This window comes from Strigops habroptila, chromosome 5, assembly GCF_004027225.2.
Source record: "Strigops habroptila isolate Jane chromosome 5, bStrHab1.2.pri, whole genome shotgun sequence".
Taxonomy (NCBI): Eukaryota; Metazoa; Chordata; class Aves; order Psittaciformes; family Psittacidae; genus Strigops; species Strigops habroptila.
The window spans coordinates 59,653,594-59,673,211 of NC_044281.2; the positions used below are offsets into that span (position 1 = coordinate 59,653,594).

The window sequence follows — 19,618 nt, forward strand, 5'->3', positions numbered from 1 at the left end:
CATGCAGCAGATGGGCTGCCCAGGGATGGGGAGTAAAAAAAGAGATGCAGACAAGCAGTTTCACAGGGAGCGTTCCCCACATTTAATCCTCTCAACACAACACAGCAGTAAAGCAGCCACGGGGTTTATGCCATGCTGGATGCTCTTGTGGGGTGCACCCGCTGCACCGCAGAGCTGGGCCCATCCCTCGTCCTGCACTATGGCCACAGGGACAGGGGTGCCAGGCTGCTCCCACTGCTTCAACCACTATCCTGGATAAGCCCTCCTACCCTCAGGCTGCACACAGGGAGAAGTCTCAGCAGCCACCAATCTTTTACTGCTCAGGCTAAACCTGCTCCCCTGAGCTCCAGGATACAACATGGGGCCATATACCACAGGGCATATACCACACAAGGAAGCAATATCCACCACCAGCTGGACCAGTGAGTGGGGTGGGATGTGTGCCATGGCCCCCAGAGTGGACCCAGGGGCTCTTACCTGCACAGGGAGCAAACTGGAGCTGAGCAGAGTGTTGGGAGGAAGCATAGCAGCACCAGCAGCAGAGCTGAAGCACTCACCACACACCTGACCTGGCAAGAAACCGAGACAGCTGGGGGGTTAGTGGGAGACACAGAGGCTCTGAAACGGTTTATTGCAAAGGGTTTCTGCAGGTAACACAGGGAAGGAGCGCATGGTCCTTGTTGGTAGGGGCTTCTCTACTCCTCGCCCTCCTCTTCATCCTCGTAGGAGTCCAGGCCCACCTCCTCGTAATCCTTCTCCAGAGCGGCCATGTCTTCCCGCGCCTCAGAGAACTCCCCTTCCTCCATGCCCTCCCCCACGTACCAGTGCACGAAGGCTCGCTTGGCGTACATCAGGTCAAACTTGTGATCCAGGCGAGCCCAGGCCTCGGCAATGGCCGTGGTGTTGCTCAGCATGCAGACGGCGCGCTGCACCTTGGCCAGGTCCCCCCCCGGCACCACGGTGGGAGGCTGGTAGTTGATGCCCACCTTGAAGCCTGTGGGGCACCAGTCCACAAACTGGATGCTGCGCTTGGTCTTGATGGTGGCGATGGCGGCGTTGACGTCCTTGGGCACCACGTCCCCGCGGTACAGCAGGCAGCAGGCCATGTACTTGCCGTGGCGAGGGTCGCACTTCACCATCTGGTTGGATGGCTCAAAGCAGGAGTTGGTGATCTCAGCCACTGAGAGCTGCTCGTGGTACGCCTTCTCTGCAGAGATGACAGGGGCATAGGTGGCCAGGGGGAAGTGGATGCGAGGGTAGGGCACCAGGTTGGTCTGGAACTCGGTCAGGTCGACATTCAGGGCTCCATCAAACCGCAGCGATGCTGTGATGGATGAGACGATCTGGCTGATGAGTCTGTTCAAGTTGGTGTAGGTTGGGCGCTCGATGTCCAGGTTCCTGCGGCAGATGTCGTAGATGGCCTCATTGTCCACCATAAAGGCACAGTCTGAGTGCTCCAGGGTGGTGTGTGTGGTGAGGATAGAGTTGTAGGGCTCCACCACAGCAGTAGAGACCTGTGGTGCAGGGTAGATGGAGAATTCCAGCTTGGACTTCTTGCCATAGTCAACAGAGAGTCGCTCCATCAACAGGGAGGTGAATCCGGAGCCAGTGCCACCTCCAAAGCTGTGAAACACGAGGAATCCCTGGAGGCCTGTGCACTGGTCAGCCTGCAGAGAGAAATGTGTGAGACTGCTCTGAGATGGATTTCTTTGTGAATATCACATGGTTCAGAAACCTTTCAAGACCTAGTCCATCTCTGCCATGGGCTGCTGCAGATCCCTCCCAGGGCACAGCAGGGTTTGAAGTGTGCTCTGAGCCTAAGTATGATGCTGGATCCCCACCCAAGGGGGACATGTACCACCTCTGCAGTCACCTACCAGCTTTCGGATCCTGTCCAGCACTTGGTCAATGATTTCTTTGCCGATAGTGTAGTGCCCACGGGCATAGTTGTTGGCAGCATCCTCCTTGCCAGTGATCAGCTGCTCTGGGTGGAAGAGCTGTCGGTATATCCCAGCCCGAACTTCATCTAGGAGAGACAGGGGAGTGCTGAGCCTAGTGGAGGCTGTTGGTTTGAGCTGTCTGCCAAGCAGAGGAGCATGTGCGAGCACCCATCCCTCACCCAGGCTCCGCCTGCCAAGGCCGCGTCCAAGGACCTACACGTCACCAGGGCCACCACCAGCATCAGGTTTCTCTGGCAGGAGGTGGCTGCCACCTCCCTGCACAGGAGCTCAGCTTCTCCCACTATCGGGAGCTGCAGCGGCACAGGGGAAGCTGTGGTTCCGGTTGGGCTGGTTTCTCCCTGTGCACATGTGGTAGCGGAGACAACCAGCACCACTGCCTCTAGGACACTTCGGGAACAAAAGCTGGTGCTCAGGCTTGTGGCTTCTCCTGGGGAAAGAAGGGCCCTCAGGTTGAACCCAGTACAGGACGCTGCCAGCAGACCACAAGCACCAGCTGATTGCTACCCACCCATGGGTGTGCCCCACGCCGTGCAAACTCCAGCACTCACCAATCACGGTGGGCTCCAGGTCCACGAAGATGGCCCGCGGGACATGCTTCCCAGCCCCAGTCTCGCAGAAGAAGGTGGTGAAGGAGTCGTCCCCTCCGCCAATGGTTTTGTCGCTGGGCATCTGCCCGTCAGGCTGGATGCCGTGCTCCAGGCAGTACAGCTCCCAGCATGTGTTGCCCATCTGGACGCCAGCCTGGCCGACGTGGACGGAGATGCACTCACGCTGTGGAAGGGGAGGCAGGGTCAGATCCCAGCACACCTCTGTCCTCCCTGCCTTGGGGAGGGCTCTGCCTGTGCCAGTGCCACACTGCCACCGGCATAGGAGCTGCCAGTGGTCCCAGAGAGCACATGCTCCTCTGGGTGACCTCCTGCATGCCCCTGAGGGGCCCAACAGGCCTGTCATTGTCCTTAGCCATGGACAGGCATCCTGCCAGGTCGTGCACCAGCTCTGGCATCCCTCCTGTCCAGGCCTTGCTGGGGTCCACCAGCCCCACATACCCTGGCCAGGGCTATCCTCCAGCAGCACACGGAGCAAAGCCTGGCCCAGGTCCTCTGCATCAGCCACACTAGCAGTCTCCCCAGCAGCCTCAGCTCCTTCCCCAGGCCACAGCAGCCTGGCGAGGTGCTGAGCTGACGGGGGCCACATACTTAACCCATTAGGTGCAACCAGTATAGGGAAACCCCCCTACTTGCTGCTCCAGAGCCAGGTAAGCACTCAGAATCCTGGGGTGAGGGGCCTTGGGAATGCAGGGGCAGTGGGTGGCAGCCAAGGAGGGTTGGGGGTGAAGCCCAGCAGTCTCCGAGGCAGCATAGATATACCTCAAGCTATGCAGTCCCATCCTGTGCTGCAAAACCATGTGGGCAGAAGGCTGTGAGGTGGAGATGTGCCTCCTGCACCCCTATTCTGCTGGGGCAGGCCTGCTCCACTACCCCTGGCATCCCTCCTCAGCTAACCCTGGCATCCCTGCTCCCCCGAGGAGGACACCAGAACTCGGTCCAGGGGTCCCGAGGCTTCATTCCCTACATTCCCCGACTACACAGTGCTGTAAGCTGTGATGAGGTCCATGCCCCGTCCCAGCGCCGGAGGAGAACAAGTCCTCTTGCCGCCCCAGGAAGGCCAGGGGCAGCCTCAGCCCACCGGGAGGGGAGGCAGCCCGGGGCAGGGTCCCCGGTAGAGCCTGGGCAGCGCTGCGGCAGGCGGGGCGCTGCGATGCGCCTTCTGGCACGGCCCCGGCCCCTTCCCGAGCCGCTAAATATAGCCTCGGCCCCAGGCGAGGGCAACGGCTACTGCCCGGTTTGAAGAGCTGCCCCGGTCCGCTTCGCTCCTGCCAGAACCTGCGGAACAGGACGGAACGGGAGGACTGGGACCCCCACGCCGCCCCCCGCCGCCAGCCCCGACGGGGAGCCCGCTGCCGCGGGGGGAGCCCCACTGAGTGCCCAGCCCCGGCCCCCGGTGCCCGGCTGACGCCTCCAGCCTCGGCAGCTGTCCCCGTCCTTCCGCGGCCACCATTCCCCGCCAGACAGGTCACCCCCCTCCATCCCCAGCGCACCCCGCAATGCGGCGGCAGGGGGGACCGGGGCGCCCCGGGACCGGTAGCGGCGAGGGGGGGGCCGGGCAGGAGCGGCGAGGGGTCATGGCTGCCCACGGGCAGGTGCCGGTAGGGCTGCCCAAGGTCACGGCGGGGAAGCAGGGAGCGCATCGCGGCTGCTCCCCGGTACCCGGTGGTCGGGGGATGGGGGCTGCCGGGCGTCCTCCCCGCCGCCGTGTCCGCCGCCGTGCCCGCACTCACCATGCTGCTGCTGGGGGTCCGGGCTGTCCCGGCGGCTCGGTGCGGCGGGGCTCGGCGCGGAGCTGCGGCTGCTGCAATCCTCTCCGCAGCGCCTTCTTATAGGTGGGAGGGGCTCGCTGCCGCCACCCCCCCTGCATTTGGGTACATTTGCATGCCGGGCTGGAGTACCCCCGTCGGGGGCAGCGGCAACCTGCCTGGATCTCTCCCGGCTGCCGAGGAACCCCCAAGATGCAGGGCCAGGGGCTGCTCTCCCTCCTCTGCCGGGAGGGAAGGAGGTTCTGGCCGTCCACAGTTACAAGCAGTGCTCAGCCACCAGGACCCGGAGCAGCTACAGCAGCCCCTACCCTGCACCACAATGCAGCCCCCCTGGAATTTAGGCATACTCCGAGACCACCTGAGCCTCTAGAACAGGAGAAAGGAGGAGAAACATGTCAGAGAGTCGTGTCAGGCTCTGTAGCTCAGCGTGCCCCCAAGCCTTCCTTCACCATCAGTACTTTGGGAACCTCTGGCCAAGGGCTGCCCTTCTCTTCCAGCGGGGATGGGCAGGTAGTGCCGCACATCTGAGACTGCAGATCAGCACGACAAATCCGGGCTGGGGAGCTGTCCCTGCTGCAAAAAGGGGGTCATTGCAGCCCTTTTGCTGTTAATGATTTGTGAGTACACTCAGAGAAGCAGCTCTGTTTCAGTCGCAGCTAGCACAGCCTTCCCAGCCAGAGCTGATCCCTCTGTGGAGGACGTGTGGACCACCATCCTGGTTCCTGGCTGGGCGAAAAGCAGAGTCCAACGCCCCAGCACTGCACGCTGTGTGCACAGGGAGAGAGGGCTCTGTCCTTGCTGCCCATGGGGATGGGGCTCTGCTGCTCAGTAGCATGCCAGGAGATACTGCTGTGTCCCTCTGCAGCAAGGTGCAGAGCAGAGGTGCAGGATATCCTCTAGCAAAAAGGTAATAGAACACAGTTCCAACTCCTAAATGCTTCCAGTGGCAGAGCCAGGTCTCTATGAAGACATAGGGAGGTGTCTGCAACGGGATTACTCCCAGAGAAGCAGGATCCCTCCTCGCCCCACACTCCAGTGTCAGTAAGGAGCGGATCAGAGCAGTGCCCGGCATGAGGGGCAGCAACTCCTGCCCTGGTGCAGCAGCAGGCACCACTCTATCTGAGCCCAGTGCTCTGGTCACGGGCATGGGGAACAATGCCGGCCACCCTGCACAGTGGGACAAGCGTCTGGCTGCGCTCCAGTAGCCCCGGGCTGGCTCTGCTTTCCCCTCCAGGTGACACGGCTGCATGCTGGGAGGAAGAGGGCAGGGGAGGACAGCCCCCAGGGCTCAGTATAGCTGGAGCATTAGTGGTGAGCAGGGAAAATTAATCTCTGGACCCAGAATGCTGGATAATGGGTAACAGAAATCTCCAGTTTGAAGCTGGAGCCAAGAGCTGCTGTTTGGGCTTCTCACTGCCAGGCAGGGCAGGGAGAGAGCTCAGCATGGGGACAATGCAGAAGATGGGCGAGGGAGTTGGAATTAGGTGATCTTTAAAGTACCTTCCAACCCAAACTATTCTATGATTCTATGACCTGGGCAGGCAGAGTGGGGCCACATGCCCCAGGGGGATGGCAGAGCACTGGCAGAGCCAGGCAGAGAGCAGGCAGAGGTGCTCCAGACAGACCCCATGCCTGATATGAGTGATTCTGTCATCACATCATCAGCAGTCCTCCAGATCCAGATGTTCATGCTTGGGCACTCCTACAGAGCATGCCATGTATCCTGGCCATATTCCACTGGTACGGGCATCTTACCTATGTGGGGAGCAAGGTGGAGCTGAGCAGAGTGTTGGGAGGAAGCATAGCAGCACCAGCAGCAGAGCTGAAGCACTCACCACACACCTGACCTGGCAAGAAACCGAGACAGCTGGGGGGTTAGTGGGAGACACAGAGGCTCTGAAACGGTTTATTGCAAAGGGTTTCTGCAGGTAACACAGGGAAGGAGCGCATGGTCCTTGTTGGCAGGGGCTTCTCTACTCCTCGCCCTCCTCTTCATCCTCGTAGGAGTCCAGGCCCACCTCCTCGTAATCCTTCTCCAGAGCGGCCATGTCTTCCCGCGCCTCAGAGAACTCCCCTTCCTCCATGCCCTCCCCCACGTACCAGTGCACGAAGGCTCGCTTGGCGTACATCAGGTCAAACTTGTGATCCAGGCGAGCCCAGGCCTCGGCAATGGCCGTGGTGTTGCTCAGCATGCAGACGGCGCGCTGCACCTTGGCCAGGTCCCCCCCCGGCACCACGGTGGGAGGCTGGTAGTTGATGCCCACCTTGAAGCCTGTGGGGCACCAGTCCACAAACTGGATGCTGCGCTTGGTCTTGATGGTGGCGATGGCGGCGTTGACGTCCTTGGGCACCACGTCCCCGCGGTACAGCAGGCAGCAGGCCATGTACTTGCCGTGGCGAGGGTCGCACTTCACCATCTGGTTGGATGGCTCAAAGCAGGAGTTGGTGATCTCAGCCACTGAGAGCTGCTCGTGATAAGCTCTCTCAGCTGAAACCACAGGAGCATAGGTGGCCAGGGGGAAGTGGATGCGAGGGTAGGGCACCAGGTTGGTCTGGAACTCGGTCAGGTCGACATTCAGGGCTCCATCAAACCGCAGTGATGCTGTGATGGATGATACAACCTGACTAATGAGTCTGTTCAAGTTGGTGTAGGTTGGGCGCTCGATGTCCAGGTTCCTGCGGCAGATGTCGTAGATGGCCTCATTGTCCACCATGAAAGCACAGTCCGAATGCTCTAACGTACTGTGTGTGGTGAGGATAGAGTTGTAGGGCTCCACCACAGCAGTAGAGACCTGTGGTGCAGGGTAGATGGAGAACTCCAGCTTGGACTTCTTGCCATAGTCAACAGAGAGTCGCTCCATCAACAGGGAGGTGAATCCAGATCCAGTGCCACCCCCAAAACTACGAAACACGAGGAATCCCTGGAGGCCTGTGCACTGGTCAGCCTGCAGAGAGAGCCAAGTAAGATTCCTCCAAGCACTGACTTTGCTTAAGAAGTCACAAACTTTTGCTTTGGTAACCACAGATCCCTCCCAGGGCACAGCAGGGCTTGCCCCATGCTCCCACCCCAGCAGAATGCTGTAGTCCAGCCCTGGGGACATATACCTCCTCTGTGGTCACCTACCAGCTTCCGGATCCTGTCCAGCACTTGGTCAATGATCTCTTTTCCGATGGTGTAGTGCCCACGGGCGTAGTTGTTGGCAGCATCCTCCTTTCCAGTGATCATCTGTTCAGGGTGGAAGAGCTGTCGGTAGACTCCTCCCCGAATTTCATCTAGGAAAGGTTGGTACAATGTCAGAGATTTTCTAACTGGGGGAAGGCGGTAGGAAACAACCTGGAAAGTGTCCTGCAGTGCATTGTTTCCAGAGACAGTGACCACAGTCACTGACCAACTGAGGTGCACTCACCAATCACGGTGGGCTCCAGGTCCACGAAGATGGCCCGCGGGACATGCTTCCCAGCCCCAGTCTCGCAGAAGAAAGTGGTGAAGGAGTCGTCCCCTCCACCAATGGTTTTGTCGCTGGGCATCTGCCCGTCAGGCTGGATGCCGTGCTCCAGGCAGTACAGCTCCCAGCATGTGTTGCCCATCTGGACGCCGGCCTGGCCGACGTGGACGGAGATGCACTCGCGCTGCAGAGGAGGAGATAGGGTCAGATCCTGGCTGGGAACACACATGTAATCATTGCAGGTGGTGCACAGCCCAGGACCCTGGCAGCTTGTGCAAGCCACATTGCCGTGCAGCCGCAGTGCCTTGAGTCCATCCCAGCCTGCTACCCTCTCCCATACCTGGTGCTTTGCCTCCCATCACTGCACTGCCCACTTCAGGCACCCAGGGAGATGGAGATCTATCTGCTGGAGCCCAGGACACCAGGCTAGCACATTCCCTGGACTGCTCCCACCCACAGCCCTGGGAAGCACCCAGTGGGCATCTTCTGCATTGCCTGAACACCCGAAGTACTTAAGGGCTGGAGCCCTGCAGCAGCTGGCATGGCCCTGTTGCTATCCAATATGAGAGCTGCAGGCTGACATGACAGAGCATCAGTTGGGCTTTGAGAGATGAGGAGGTGACAGCACTGAGAATGGGTGCCTGGCAAGGGGGGGGATTTTCAGCAGTGAATGGTTGCCATGCTCTGAGGCTCAGCTTCCCTAAATTAGCTCTGGAGGAGGAGGCAGCGTTAACTGCAGTTCCTATCTGAACTGAAGGGCTGAGGTGGGAGGCCCTCCATGCTCAGGGCTTCAAGGGCAGCCTCAGGTCCCTCAGGGGAAGTCAGGCTGAGGTGGGCTCTGCAGCCTCACTCCCTCCAGGTGAGGCACCCCAGCGCCTGCAGCCCTTTCGACAAGAACCAAAATACCCAGTGCCTCAGCCCTGCTGTTGCCAAGGACTTGGATGCGTCATCGGGCACAATGAAGGCAGAGGAGCATCCAAACTAAACCGGATCTCCAGAGCCATGGGTGCCCTGCTGTGAGTCAGCTGGCAGGGTGCCACACCAGCCATTTTGCGCTCCGGAGCACGGCAGTAACTGCTGTCCGAGGAAGTTGCACAAGTTGCAGCAAGTCCTGGCTCTCTGCATCAAAGGTGCTTTTGGTGCTGCATTTCAGAGGCAGCAGTGACGGTGAGGGATGGCAGAAAAATAAGCCCTTGTTATCCATGATGAGAGGCAGAAGTCCATCTCCCCACCTTCCCCAAAGCTGAGATGCAAAGTGATACCCGGCTTATCCCCCCCAGCAGGTGCATAAAGGTTTTGTAACACAAGGGCCAATGCTAAGTTCTGAGGAAGCTCCAGAATCCTCAGCAGAAGTGCACAAGCACCTCTGGGTGACCACAGGAAAGATGAGAAAGGACTCCTCCCCGGCCAAGGGAAGGAGTGAATCAGAGGCGGGGGGGCAGAGGGGCATGCTAGTCACCGCACTTCATCCACCCACATGCAGCAGCCAAGATTGGCTTTGTGGGACCCAGGGCTGACAGTAGGCTGTGCAGAGCCCAGCACCCCCAGCACCACCGGGGACCCAGCAGCACTGGTCACCAACCAGCAGCCTCTGCCTTCTTCACACCATGGCTCAGCAATGGCAGGGAGCACGGCCCTGCGGGGCAGCAGGCGAAGTGCATGGGCACCCTGGAGCTGGGGTGCTCTCTAGAGTTCAGGAGAGATTCCCAGCAGGACCACCACGGCAGGGCAGCCCAGAGGCTCACCCACAGTGATGCCCACCCACAGCGATGCCCACCCGTGGGCTGGCCCCTGACAGCCACGGTGCAGGGCAGTGGGTGAAGCCACAGCTTGCTCCTGGGGCTCAGCTGTGAGTCTGCAGTGGGGGGGGGGGCTGGGCAGACTGGTGCACTCCCCCAGGCAGAGATGTTACCACAGGAGACGGGCAGGAACTGACACCATTAAAAGACAGAGAGGGAGGAGAGATGAGGGGGTCAAACGGCAGAGTTTGGCTGATTTGCCTCGGACACGTCAGAGGGGTACAAGGGCATGCTCAGAGGAGGGAGGCTGCTGAGTGCCTGGGAGGGGGCAGCTCAGAAGCCGCTGAAGCCAGGCAGAGGCAGGACAACCACAGCGGGTTGCCCGCAGCTCTGAGTCCCCCGCAGAGCCCCCTTCCCCGGACACTATGGGGGGTCGCAGCCTGCGCCGGGGGCACCCGCGGGACCGGAGGGATGGGGCAGCCCGGGGCCGGCACTCACCATGATGCCGATGCCGCCGTACGACCTGCCTGTCCCCGGGCTGCCGCAGCTCCGCACCGGCCGGGGCGGCCGCGCCACCGCCGCCTTATACCGGGGGCGGCACCGGCGCTACGGGGCGGGCCGCTCCGCCCGAGACGGTTCCGTGCGGTTGCACGGTTTTGCGTACATTGCGCATATTTGCATTCATTTGCATAGACGCGCTGCGCTGCCCGGTCGCCGGCTCGGTGGGTGCATTGGGGGGTCACCGAGGAGCAGCATTCCTCGGTTCCCCCCACGCTCCCTGGCCACGGGAGACCCGGGGGTCCTCCCGAGAGAAGGGCATGGGGGCATAAGGGTTGGTCTTGCTACGCTTGCTGGTCTTGGCAGAGAGGCTTCTGCTGAGATGCAGAGATGGCACTTTCTTGCTGGGTGTCCTGCTGCAAGGCACCATCCAGGCGTTAACCGGGAGAGATTTTGTGAGCTGAGGAGGGAAATTCAGCAAAGAACCTGGCTCAGGTCTTCCCTTCTGGTGGGTGTAGGTGCTGAGGTGACCCCTGGGTGAGCACAGAGCTGGGTCTCTGCCCAAGCTTCACCACGCGAAACACACAGGAGCATTTCTGCAGAAAACATGGGCAGAGGAAATACTTCAGAGAAAAGCTCAAGCTTTCCTGGCCTCTTTGGAGGTCAGTGAGGAAAAAGCAGGAAAACTCTGTCCTGTCCTTTGCCACAAGCACCTCAAGGACAGTTGTGCCCCAAGGCTGTGCCCGGAAGCTCTGCCTGCGATGGGCTACTCCTTCTCCAGCCTGGCTTTACTTTACCTCCCCGGGTTTGGTCTGACTTCACAAAGCTTTATGAAATGACCAGTGAGGGGATTAGGAGAGCTTAGAACACCTGAAGGGGGTTTATTGGAGTCTTTCTGTGGTGACTTCACTGATGTCTGCCTTCGCTACATCGAATGACATGTCCACTCTTTCCTCCTCCTCCTCCCCCCTCCCCCAAATGCTCGCAGCACCCCCTGTGGTGCAGGACTTGCTCTGCCTCTGCCAGAGCCCTCCGACTTAATGAGTTTTCACTGAAAGGCGCTGTCATCTCTCAGCTTGCTCTGAAACTTGAAAGATGGACCCAAATTATCCACCCACAATGGCCTTCTTTTTGTGCCTGAGTCACCTGGAAAGTGTCACCTTCACTGATGAACACGTGTAAAGTGACTGAAAGCAGCGGCACTGCTGTGAAGCATGTGCTGGTGTCTAAGCAACACATTTCTGAGACCTGCAGAAATGGCTGAGCTAAACGATCAGAGTGGGTTTAATCAAACTGGTTGGAAAATGCTTTTTTCCACAGAGATGTCCCAGGTTTTAAGTGTTGCTGAACAGGATGCTGCGGCTACCAGATAAATCTGGAAATGACTGAACTCCTCCCTGTGATATAAATGTCCTTTAAGTGACCTCAGAGATCACTAGATAACACAGACTGTGCTGATGCAGACAGTCCATGAGAGTGAAAGAGTAATTTGTAGCACTGAGGCATCAAAATATTAGCCCCAGAAATTAATAGGTGTGAAAGGGAGCAATGGGATCATCTTTTCTTGTGAAAAGCTTTGCCAGGGTGCTCGCTGAAATGCATGCTGGATGCCAAGATGTCACTTCTGACTGGGTGTCTCCTAGCACCCTTCTTACTTCCATGGTGCCAATTAATTCTGGAGTGTTTATAGAACAAATGCTTTGCAGCAATGGCTGGAAGCACAAGGGTTGGAGCTAGGCAGCAAGCAGCATTTCAGGTGGCTGTGCAAGGCTTGCGTGGTTCACCCAACTTCAGAAGCTTTGTATGACAATCTGGTGGCACCTCAGGGTGTGAAATGATGTGATACTTCTCCAAGAGATTTGGATCTGTTTCTATACCATTCTGGTAGAGAGCTGAGGGTGGAATGTCCCTGATTCGTCATCGCTGCAAATGACTGCTCACAGTGAAAATAACCACTCAGATGCTGTTATGTTGAATAAGTGAGGCAGCAATGACTGACAAGAGAGCCATGAGTCATTTGGAGCTACGCATCTCCATGTACCTCTGCTCTAAAAAGACCAAAGAGATGTCTAAGCTTTTCCGAAATGCTTAAGAACAGCTGGCTAAATCCAGGGAGCACCAATCAGTTGCGTCTTGTCAGTGCCTAACTGCTCAGCAGCCTGCCAGATGCTGGTAGCAGCAGCCTGCAAGCACACACAGATGCTGAGCTCATCCTGACTGGAAGAAGATTCATCCTGAGGCAACCCCTCTCACAAAGATGTTAACTACATGTTTAAGAAGCCCCTGCAAATGTTTTCAGACCACATCGGAAATCAGAAGGTTGCAAGAATCACTCAGGAAACATTTTAATCATTGTTCAGAACAAAGCTAGACCCTGCACCAGCACCCAGAGAGGTACAAAACCCAAGCAAGGCAAATTTTAGGCTAGTGAGTCAGAATTCAACTATCTATCTCTTGATAGAAAACTAGGAAAAACAGATTGCAGATGCCCCAGGGGCAACCTGCAGGGGAAACCCCTGCTTGCTGCTGCCCAGGAGATGAGCCCGCCCTTGGACAGGTACCTGCAGTTTCCCAAACAAAGTGCCTCAAGTAGCTGCCTTCTAGAAAACTGTTAAAGTCTGCCACATCTAAAAGCACATGGAGCCGATACTGGGGAGGAGATGACCCATTCAGAGTCCAGCCTGGTACATCCCACCCACACTCCACTTCCCTACTCTCCTCATGCTGGAAAGCCCAAACTATTGTTCCCACTTTTCAGACCTCAGCTCTATCCAGGCTGTTCCAGGCAGAGCAAACAGTGTCACAGAGCAGTTGGGGACACGGTTCTCTTGGGAAGGTAGAACAGACCACAGACGTGCTGTGGCTTTGGGGAGGAAGCCTACTGCCCTCCAATTTAAACCTAGGTTGGGGGGGGCACAAGGCAAGCACCAGGTGATGAGGGGTGCTTCAGCAAGGGGGCTTCTGTCCGTGTCTTTAACCTCAGCCAGGAGCTTCCCAAAGAGGTTGTATCTGTGCCTGCCCTGCTTATCCCTCACTCCATCCTTGCACAGTCGCTCTGCCTATAATCCTCTTAGCATGGTTCAGGGGGGAGGTGGAGGAGCTGGGATATGCCTCCAGTCCATCAGTGCCCTGTGCAGTTTGCTCTCCAGCACTGGCTGCACTGGATGATACAGCAGCACCCTGGGCCCAGGAGTAGCCAGGCAGGAGGGAGTTCCTTCAGCTTGACAGCTCCCAGACATACACTGCCTCCTGCTTGGCCAAGGACTGTGGCAGCAAGACCAGCAGCCAGGCCCAGAGATCCAGCGATGCTCTGCTGCAGGGTGAATCATGATGACAACCTTCCCAAAGCAGAAAGGCAGCTCTGCGTTAACACAAGGTGTGCAACATCAGCTGGTGAAACTAGCTGGAGTCTGTTGAAAGCATGGGGCTTGACTGCATCTTGCAGATGTTGTGTGTTCAAGCAAGTCCCCTGTGATGGTAACTGCTCCAGCAGTATCCTAGTGAGCTGGGTCCCTAAAACACAGCTTGCTCCTGATGACAGCCCAGCATCGCATGTCTGGTTGCTGCTGCAGTTCTAGCATGACAACATTTGGGACATACTTTGCCACCCTGAAATGTTCTACCACAGCTTGAAGATGGGCAGAAAATGTTCCTTTTGGTATATCTTGTTAAGGTCAGAAAGGGCCCTCTGAGAACTTCATCCTTCATCTGGAGTAGATGGAGATGATTCAGAGATGAGAAACGAGGGTGATTGGAAGGCTAGAGGCCATGGGCTGCAATGAAAGGCTGAAAGAATGGGAACTATCTAGAAGACCAAGCAGAGACTCATAAAGGACTTAGAATATATTTAAGGCAGATGCAGGTAGGAAGGGGATTAACTCTTTGGATGCTCAAGGCAAGAAGATGCAAGTTTAAGGCTTGCTAGCAGTCATAGTAGTGAAGCATGATCGTTTCAGGGTCAAGGTATCTTCATCAGTAGACGTCTTCAATAACCCAAGTGTGCCATTTACTCCTGAAGACCTGCTGGGATGCAGAGCACAGTAGTGATCTGACACATGTTCTTTCTGCTGGAACTGAGCAACAACAGTGTAATTGCTGGTTCAGATAGAATGAAGTCAATTGTGCAACGCCTGCTGCATTGCCTGGAGCATGTGCCTCGTTACAGGAACAATAAAGCTAATTCCAGATCTTGCTACAGTCCTAAGCCCTGAATCACCCGGGCAGTGGCAAGAGCAGGGAGGCACTCCCAGGGACGCAGCACCGTGCAGTGCACGCATGCCAAGCCCCAACCTGCAAGGCTAGAAGGGACCTGCAGACGAGCTGGGACAAGCTCTTTTCCAGGCGCAGCAGCGCTGGGTGAGCAGCCTCCCCGGCTGCCAGTGTCATCCACCTTTCTTCATGTCCTGGGAAAGGCTGCAACACACCCACGAGAGCAAAATAAAACTGCAGCTGCCTAATTGCAGTGACTTCATGTCAGGGCTCTGAGCATGCCTGGTGTGAACAAGCTGCTTCCAGGCAGGTGATGGAGGGGCTGAGCCTGCTGAGGCGTTCTGTGCTTGCAAGGGATGCCCGTGGTGGGCTGTGTGGAGGGGCCAGCGCTGCTTTTCTTCTTCTCCAGCAGCTCTCTGAGATGGTGGTGGCACAAGCAGCATAGGAGTAGCTGGGAGCAGAAATGCAATGAAAATTCTGCATGGCTGGGTGGTGGTAGAAGCTCCTGGAGAGGCACAGATTACCCGATCACGCCGGAGGGGCTCTGCATGCCCCAGGCAGGACCGTAGGCATGGTGGTGTCTCCATCCACAGCCCTTTAGGCCTTCCTGTCTTACAAGTTCTCAGGAACTGCAACCAAGCTGTGGTCAGCTCTGTTGCAATGCCACAGAGCGTGTTTGTGTTTGCTGGCAGCAATGGGGCAAGAGGCAGCAATCGCTTCCCCTGTTCTCAGAGTGCTCAACCCAGATGTGGGACTGTGGCTAAGCCCCCAGGCTTCAGGCACTGGAGAGGATGCAGCAGATTTGCACTGGACATCTCTGCAGATGCACTCACTCCTTCGAGGTAGATAAACCACTACCAATATCCCCTGGGAATGCAAACAATTCCTGTTGCAGGAGCATCTTGCCAATGGCTCTGCCCTGGTCTTTGGGGAGCAGTTCAGCCTCTGATAGCTGGACAGACATGAGCAAGGCAGGTTTCTTGCACATGGAAGTGTGTTGTATACAGTGCAAACAGCTTGCCAGCCTGAGGGCATGCTGAGAGCAGAGCTGGGCCTGGAGAAACTAGTCTGGAGTCTTGGGGATTGCGCAGAGTGGTTAAAAGCGGAAAGGAGGTGCTGGGGCCTGGCCAAGCACTGGTGGATGTCGGAGGGAAGTGGTTTACGAAATGAAAGATGCATTTAATAACCCACCCAGGCAATGGCTCCCAGGGTGCTCCTGCCCAGAGCTGTTTGTGAGCCAAGAGTGTGGTATGTGAAACCAGGCTGTCCTACCTGCTCCTCCCAGAGCCCCGGGCACTGAGAGCCAGTGATCTCGCGTCACTGGGCTGAGAGCTTGGGTTCAATGGCCATCCTGAGGATGCCTGACTCAAACATGTATCTGAGAGCTTCCTAGCAGAGCTAAGTCAGATGATGAGGGGGGCTGTGCATGTAAAACAACTGCTATTTGGCAGGATTTCCCTGTTGTGAGGACTTGGGAGCACTGGTTTGCTGAGCTCCCATGTATAATGTGGCTATTCTCACTAGGACAAGACATCCCCAGGTGCCCTGTGCACACTGGGGCTGCCATGCTGTTCCTTGGGATGGCATGGCTGTCATGATGCCATTTAATAGCCCTGCATCGGACACAGCCAGGAGGGCTTTACAGGCTGAGAAAATCAGGGCTGTTCAGCCTGGAGAAGAGAAGCTGCATGGAGACCTCATAGCAGCCTTTCAATAGCTGAAGGGGGCCTACAAGGACGCCAGAGACAGACTCTTCATCAGCCCTCATAGGACAAGGGGCAATGGGTTCAAACTTGAACAGGGGAGATTTAGGTTGGATATAAGGAAGAAATTCTTTACTGTGAGGGTGGTGAGACACTGGAACAGGCTGCCCAAGGAAACTGTCAATGCCCCATCCCTGGCAGTGTTCACGGCCAGGTTGGATAGAGCCTTGAGCAACCTGGTCTAGTGTGAGGTGCCCCTGTCCGTGGCAGGGGGATGGAACTTGAGGATCCTAAGGTCCTTTCCAACCCAAACCATTCTGTGATTCTCTGATTCTATAATCTCACAGACACAGAGCCTGGCAAAAGCTGGCTACCAAGGGCTCCTGCATGTGTTGGGGGACCCTCAGCATCCTTACCAGGTGTCAATTAACCATGGAAAACCCACCTCACCAAACAAGGCTGGTTTCAATTCCTGAGACAACAGGTCTGCTCAGGGGAAAGGCAGAGATGTAACCAGCTTCTCATGCGGAGAGTGTCTGGTGGAGTGAGCATCAGTGCTGGTGTGGTGCCTGGCAAGGCAGCCTGGGGTTCCCAAGTGCTGCCTGGTGATGAGGGATCATCAGCAACTGGCTGCTGTGCTTCTGTAAGGATCCCTGCCAGGCACCACCTGCAGGTTTCAGTTGATTTAATCAGTGGTCTTGAAAGGAATCCCAGATTCTTTGAGGGTGGCAAGTGGATGTGCAGAGTAGTAAGTGACAAGACTGATCCTTCCTTCAAATTTCCAAATTAATTACCTTGCATTTCACTGTATTAAAGCAAATTGTGCTGCATAAAAATGAAAGTGGGACAATGCAAAAAGTAAATCTGGAAAAACTTTCAGCAGCAGCTATGAGCCTCCTTCTTCCTTGAACATGGAAAACAAATTATTCCATCCCTCTTTGCGGCAACATCACAATTTATGCAAATGCTGTTATCATTACCTCCTGACAGCTTCCAAGTAAGGGTGTCATGCCAGTGGTGTATATCTGAATCAGTCATGTAATCGTGCTGAAAGGTGACAAGTTTGCATAACAATACCTACCTTCCCTGAGAAAAGCATGATCAGTACTACATGCATTTTTCAGTCTTTAATTCTCTGCTGACAGAATCAAAATTAATTCTGTTTTGGTTTTTTGTGGGTGAGGTTTTTTGTTAGGTTTTTGTTTGTTTGTTTGCTTTGTTTTGATTTTTTTGTTTTTTTTTTTTTTTGTTTTTATTTTTCTGGTATTATCTGTAATCTAGAGTTTTCTGGGTCAACTGGTTTATTTTCTTAATGACCAGAGCGATTTCTGTCCTTCACTCCCTTGGAATTACCCTGGTTTTCCTAGCTCTGTTAAAAATTACTATCAGCAGCTCAGTAAGACCCTCGGTTAGGTCCATTAATACTCTCAGTGTGGATTAGATGAAGTGAAAATGTCCATTTTAGCAGGTGATGCTTTACACGCTTGTTTGTTACAGATGGCATCCAAACTAGAGCCTTCTCCATTGCATCCACAGTTTTGGGCATGACAGTTACGGAAAATGGCAGAAGGCTCTTCTTGCCACCATCTTTTTGTGCTTTTTCTTGTTTTCTCCTAATGTAAATGCATTTGACGCAATGAAACCCCTCTGCTGCTGCCTGGGCTGATGCATGTGCTCATTGTGGATCACCTATTTAGTCACGGGCTTCTCTCACCTCCGCCAGCCTCCAACTCTGTTGATTTAAAATCTGCAAGCACCTCTGTTTCGCCTGGGTTTTGGCCAGGGCAGCAGCCCTGTTGCCAGTGCAGGCGAGCACTCCCATGGGGTGGTGCCTGGGATGCACAGCCTGTGCCTGTCACATCGCTAAATCAGGCCCAAAGCCATCGCCCTGCCTGAACGAAAGTCACCCTGACTTGGCTGTTTCTCACTTCTCTATCCTGCTACACTGACTAAAAGCAGAGGGATGACTTTGCGTCCCTGGAAACTGCCCAGCTCCTAGAAGGTGAAATTCCAGAAAAGCCAGCTGGGATGAGGACAGCATGGATTAGGAAAGAGACGGGCAGGCGGCTGAGAGCATGGCCATCCAGACAAACATAAGGAGCATCAAACACATGAGGGTGTGGAGAAACGGGCTGTGCAAGGACGTCAGCGCAGGGCAGAGCTGTTCGGATGATACAGCAGGACTGGGAGTAAAAGAATTAATGTGGATTTTGGGTGCCCCACTCAACTGATGTCCTTGGTGGTCAGCAGCTCCCTGGGCTTGGGTGTCCTCACCCCGGTGCAGCCCTTCCAGGGGTGAGCAAACCTGCTGCTCCCTCTGACTCCTTTTCTGGGGGCTGCAGTGCATAACTGCCAGCTTTGAGGAGGCTGTGAAAGGGTCTGCGTTCTCCTGAGGAAATCAAAAGCTGAAATGTTGCATGGTGCTGAAAAAAATATCTCTCTTAATATGTGGTTTGCATAATAAGATAGCACGAGTTCATGATGCAATTCAGTTGGCTTCCTGTAACCATAATGAAAACAAAATTGGTCCCTTGGGGTCCTGCTTCACTCACCTGAAAGCTCGTTTCTCAGAAAGCCTTGAGAGTATTTAATGAGCATTTTTGTGACCCTGGAGAGCTGAAAAGAGGTTCACAGCTCAGTGATCCCCAGAATTTGTAAAGAGTCTTCCTGACACATACTCAAGATGCCAATGCTGGGTTCAAAGCTGTTGTGAGCCAGGCTGTAGGTTCAGATGGACCTAGGAGGAAAGGGCAGGGAAAAGCGGGCAGGGTTCTGGGTTTTTTGCTGATTTGAGTTAGGAGAGTGATTGTGGCAGCTCTGGGGTGAGGTGTGGTTGGCACCACATCCTCTCTCCTACCAGCACCGTGATGGGCCACTGCCCAACTCTCTGAGCCTCTCCTAGGACATTAAGGAGGTCCTTCTCACTGCAGATACTGACCTCACGGTTGAGGGACATATGTGCCATAAAGGCAGCAGCGATGTGTTCCCCTGGCTTCAGAGTCCCAGTCAGCATATGGGTTCCTCTCCTTTCCCAGCACAGAGGCCTCCCCATTCAGTGGGCACAGAGTGGGCCGAGACCTGACAGCCTTGGGGTTTCCTTGTCCCCACATCAGCTGCAAAGACACAGAAAGGAAACCAAGGTGCCGAGACACGGCTAGGGCCTGGTGGCACCTCCTCAGCTTCCCAGACAGCAGGATGCGGTTCCTGTGCAGCAGCTTGTGGCTCCATCTAGTGCCCATGCCAGCCTGGCCCGGGCCAGCCCTGCACCCATCGCTGGGCAGACGGGCCACATCAGAGCACCCTGGCCAGAGGCAGACACCCCAGGGAGTCCGCTCCCTGCTCATGGGCAGGCTGGTATGGAAAGGCAGCACAGCAATGGGATCCAGGAAAAAAATCCCCAACAACAGGGAATACCCTGAGCAGTTACTCAAGGAAATCATCAAGTGCTGTCTGACAGCAGGGGACAGATCCCCCATCCCTTGGAGAGGAGGTACGCCTTGGCACAAGACGTGACTGTGGCATTTCAACCATTCCAGTGCATGCCCAGGCTCACTGCTTGTGGCTGGCAGGGGGCTCTTCTTGGGTACTGCCCTGAAACCAGCCCCTGAGGAGCTCTGGGAATGGCCTGTCTCAACACCCAGCTCTGCCCAGCCTGCTGGGTAAAGCAGCACTAGGGAAGTTTGCCAAG

The 19,618-nt window shown here is 56.0% G+C and overlaps 2 protein-coding genes across 2 annotated transcripts; both read right to left on the reverse strand.

The window, feature by feature from the left end:
• Positions 1 to 58: 58 nt before the first annotated feature.
• LOC115608293 (tubulin alpha-5 chain) lies at positions 59 to 4,398 on the reverse strand. The gene is made up of 4 exons (XM_030486940.1): positions 4,300 to 4,398; positions 2,510 to 2,732; positions 1,878 to 2,026; positions 59 to 1,667 (listed from the first exon to the last, which is right to left on the reverse strand). Exons 1-4 carry the CDS (start codon positions 4,300 to 4,302, stop codon positions 696 to 698), a joined length of 1,347 nt encoding a protein of 448 aa, XP_030342800.1. The 5' UTR covers positions 4,303 to 4,398; the 3' UTR covers positions 59 to 695.
• A 1,812-nt stretch (positions 4,399 to 6,210) lies between these two features.
• On the reverse strand, positions 6,211 to 10,119 carry LOC115608292 (tubulin alpha-4A chain-like). Its single transcript, XM_030486939.1, has 4 exons — positions 10,019 to 10,119; positions 7,743 to 7,965; positions 7,460 to 7,608; positions 6,211 to 7,280 (listed from the first exon to the last, which is right to left on the reverse strand). Exons 1-4 carry the CDS (start codon positions 10,019 to 10,021, stop codon positions 6,309 to 6,311), a joined length of 1,347 nt encoding a protein of 448 aa, XP_030342799.1. The 5' UTR covers positions 10,022 to 10,119; the 3' UTR covers positions 6,211 to 6,308.
• Between the last annotated feature and the right edge of the window lie 9,499 nt (positions 10,120 to 19,618).

What these genes read in the sequence shown, in the direction of transcription:
- LOC115608293 (XM_030486940.1), bottom strand. An exon ending in CCTGGAGCCCACCGTGATTG is followed by an intron (nt 2,027 to 2,509) that starts GTGAGTGCTGGA and finishes TGTCTCTCCTAG; the next exon opens with ATGAAGTTCGGGCTGGGATA. An exon ending in TGGACAGGATCCGAAAGCTG is followed by an intron (nt 1,668 to 1,877) that starts GTAGGTGACTGC and finishes TTCTCTCTGCAG; the next exon opens with GCTGACCAGTGCACAGGCCT.
- LOC115608292 (XM_030486939.1), bottom strand. An exon ending in CCTGGAGCCCACCGTGATTG is followed by an intron (nt 7,609 to 7,742) that starts GTGAGTGCACCT and finishes AACCTTTCCTAG; the next exon opens with ATGAAATTCGGGGAGGAGTC. An exon ending in TGGACAGGATCCGGAAGCTG is followed by an intron (nt 7,281 to 7,459) that starts GTAGGTGACCAC and finishes CTCTCTCTGCAG; the next exon opens with GCTGACCAGTGCACAGGCCT.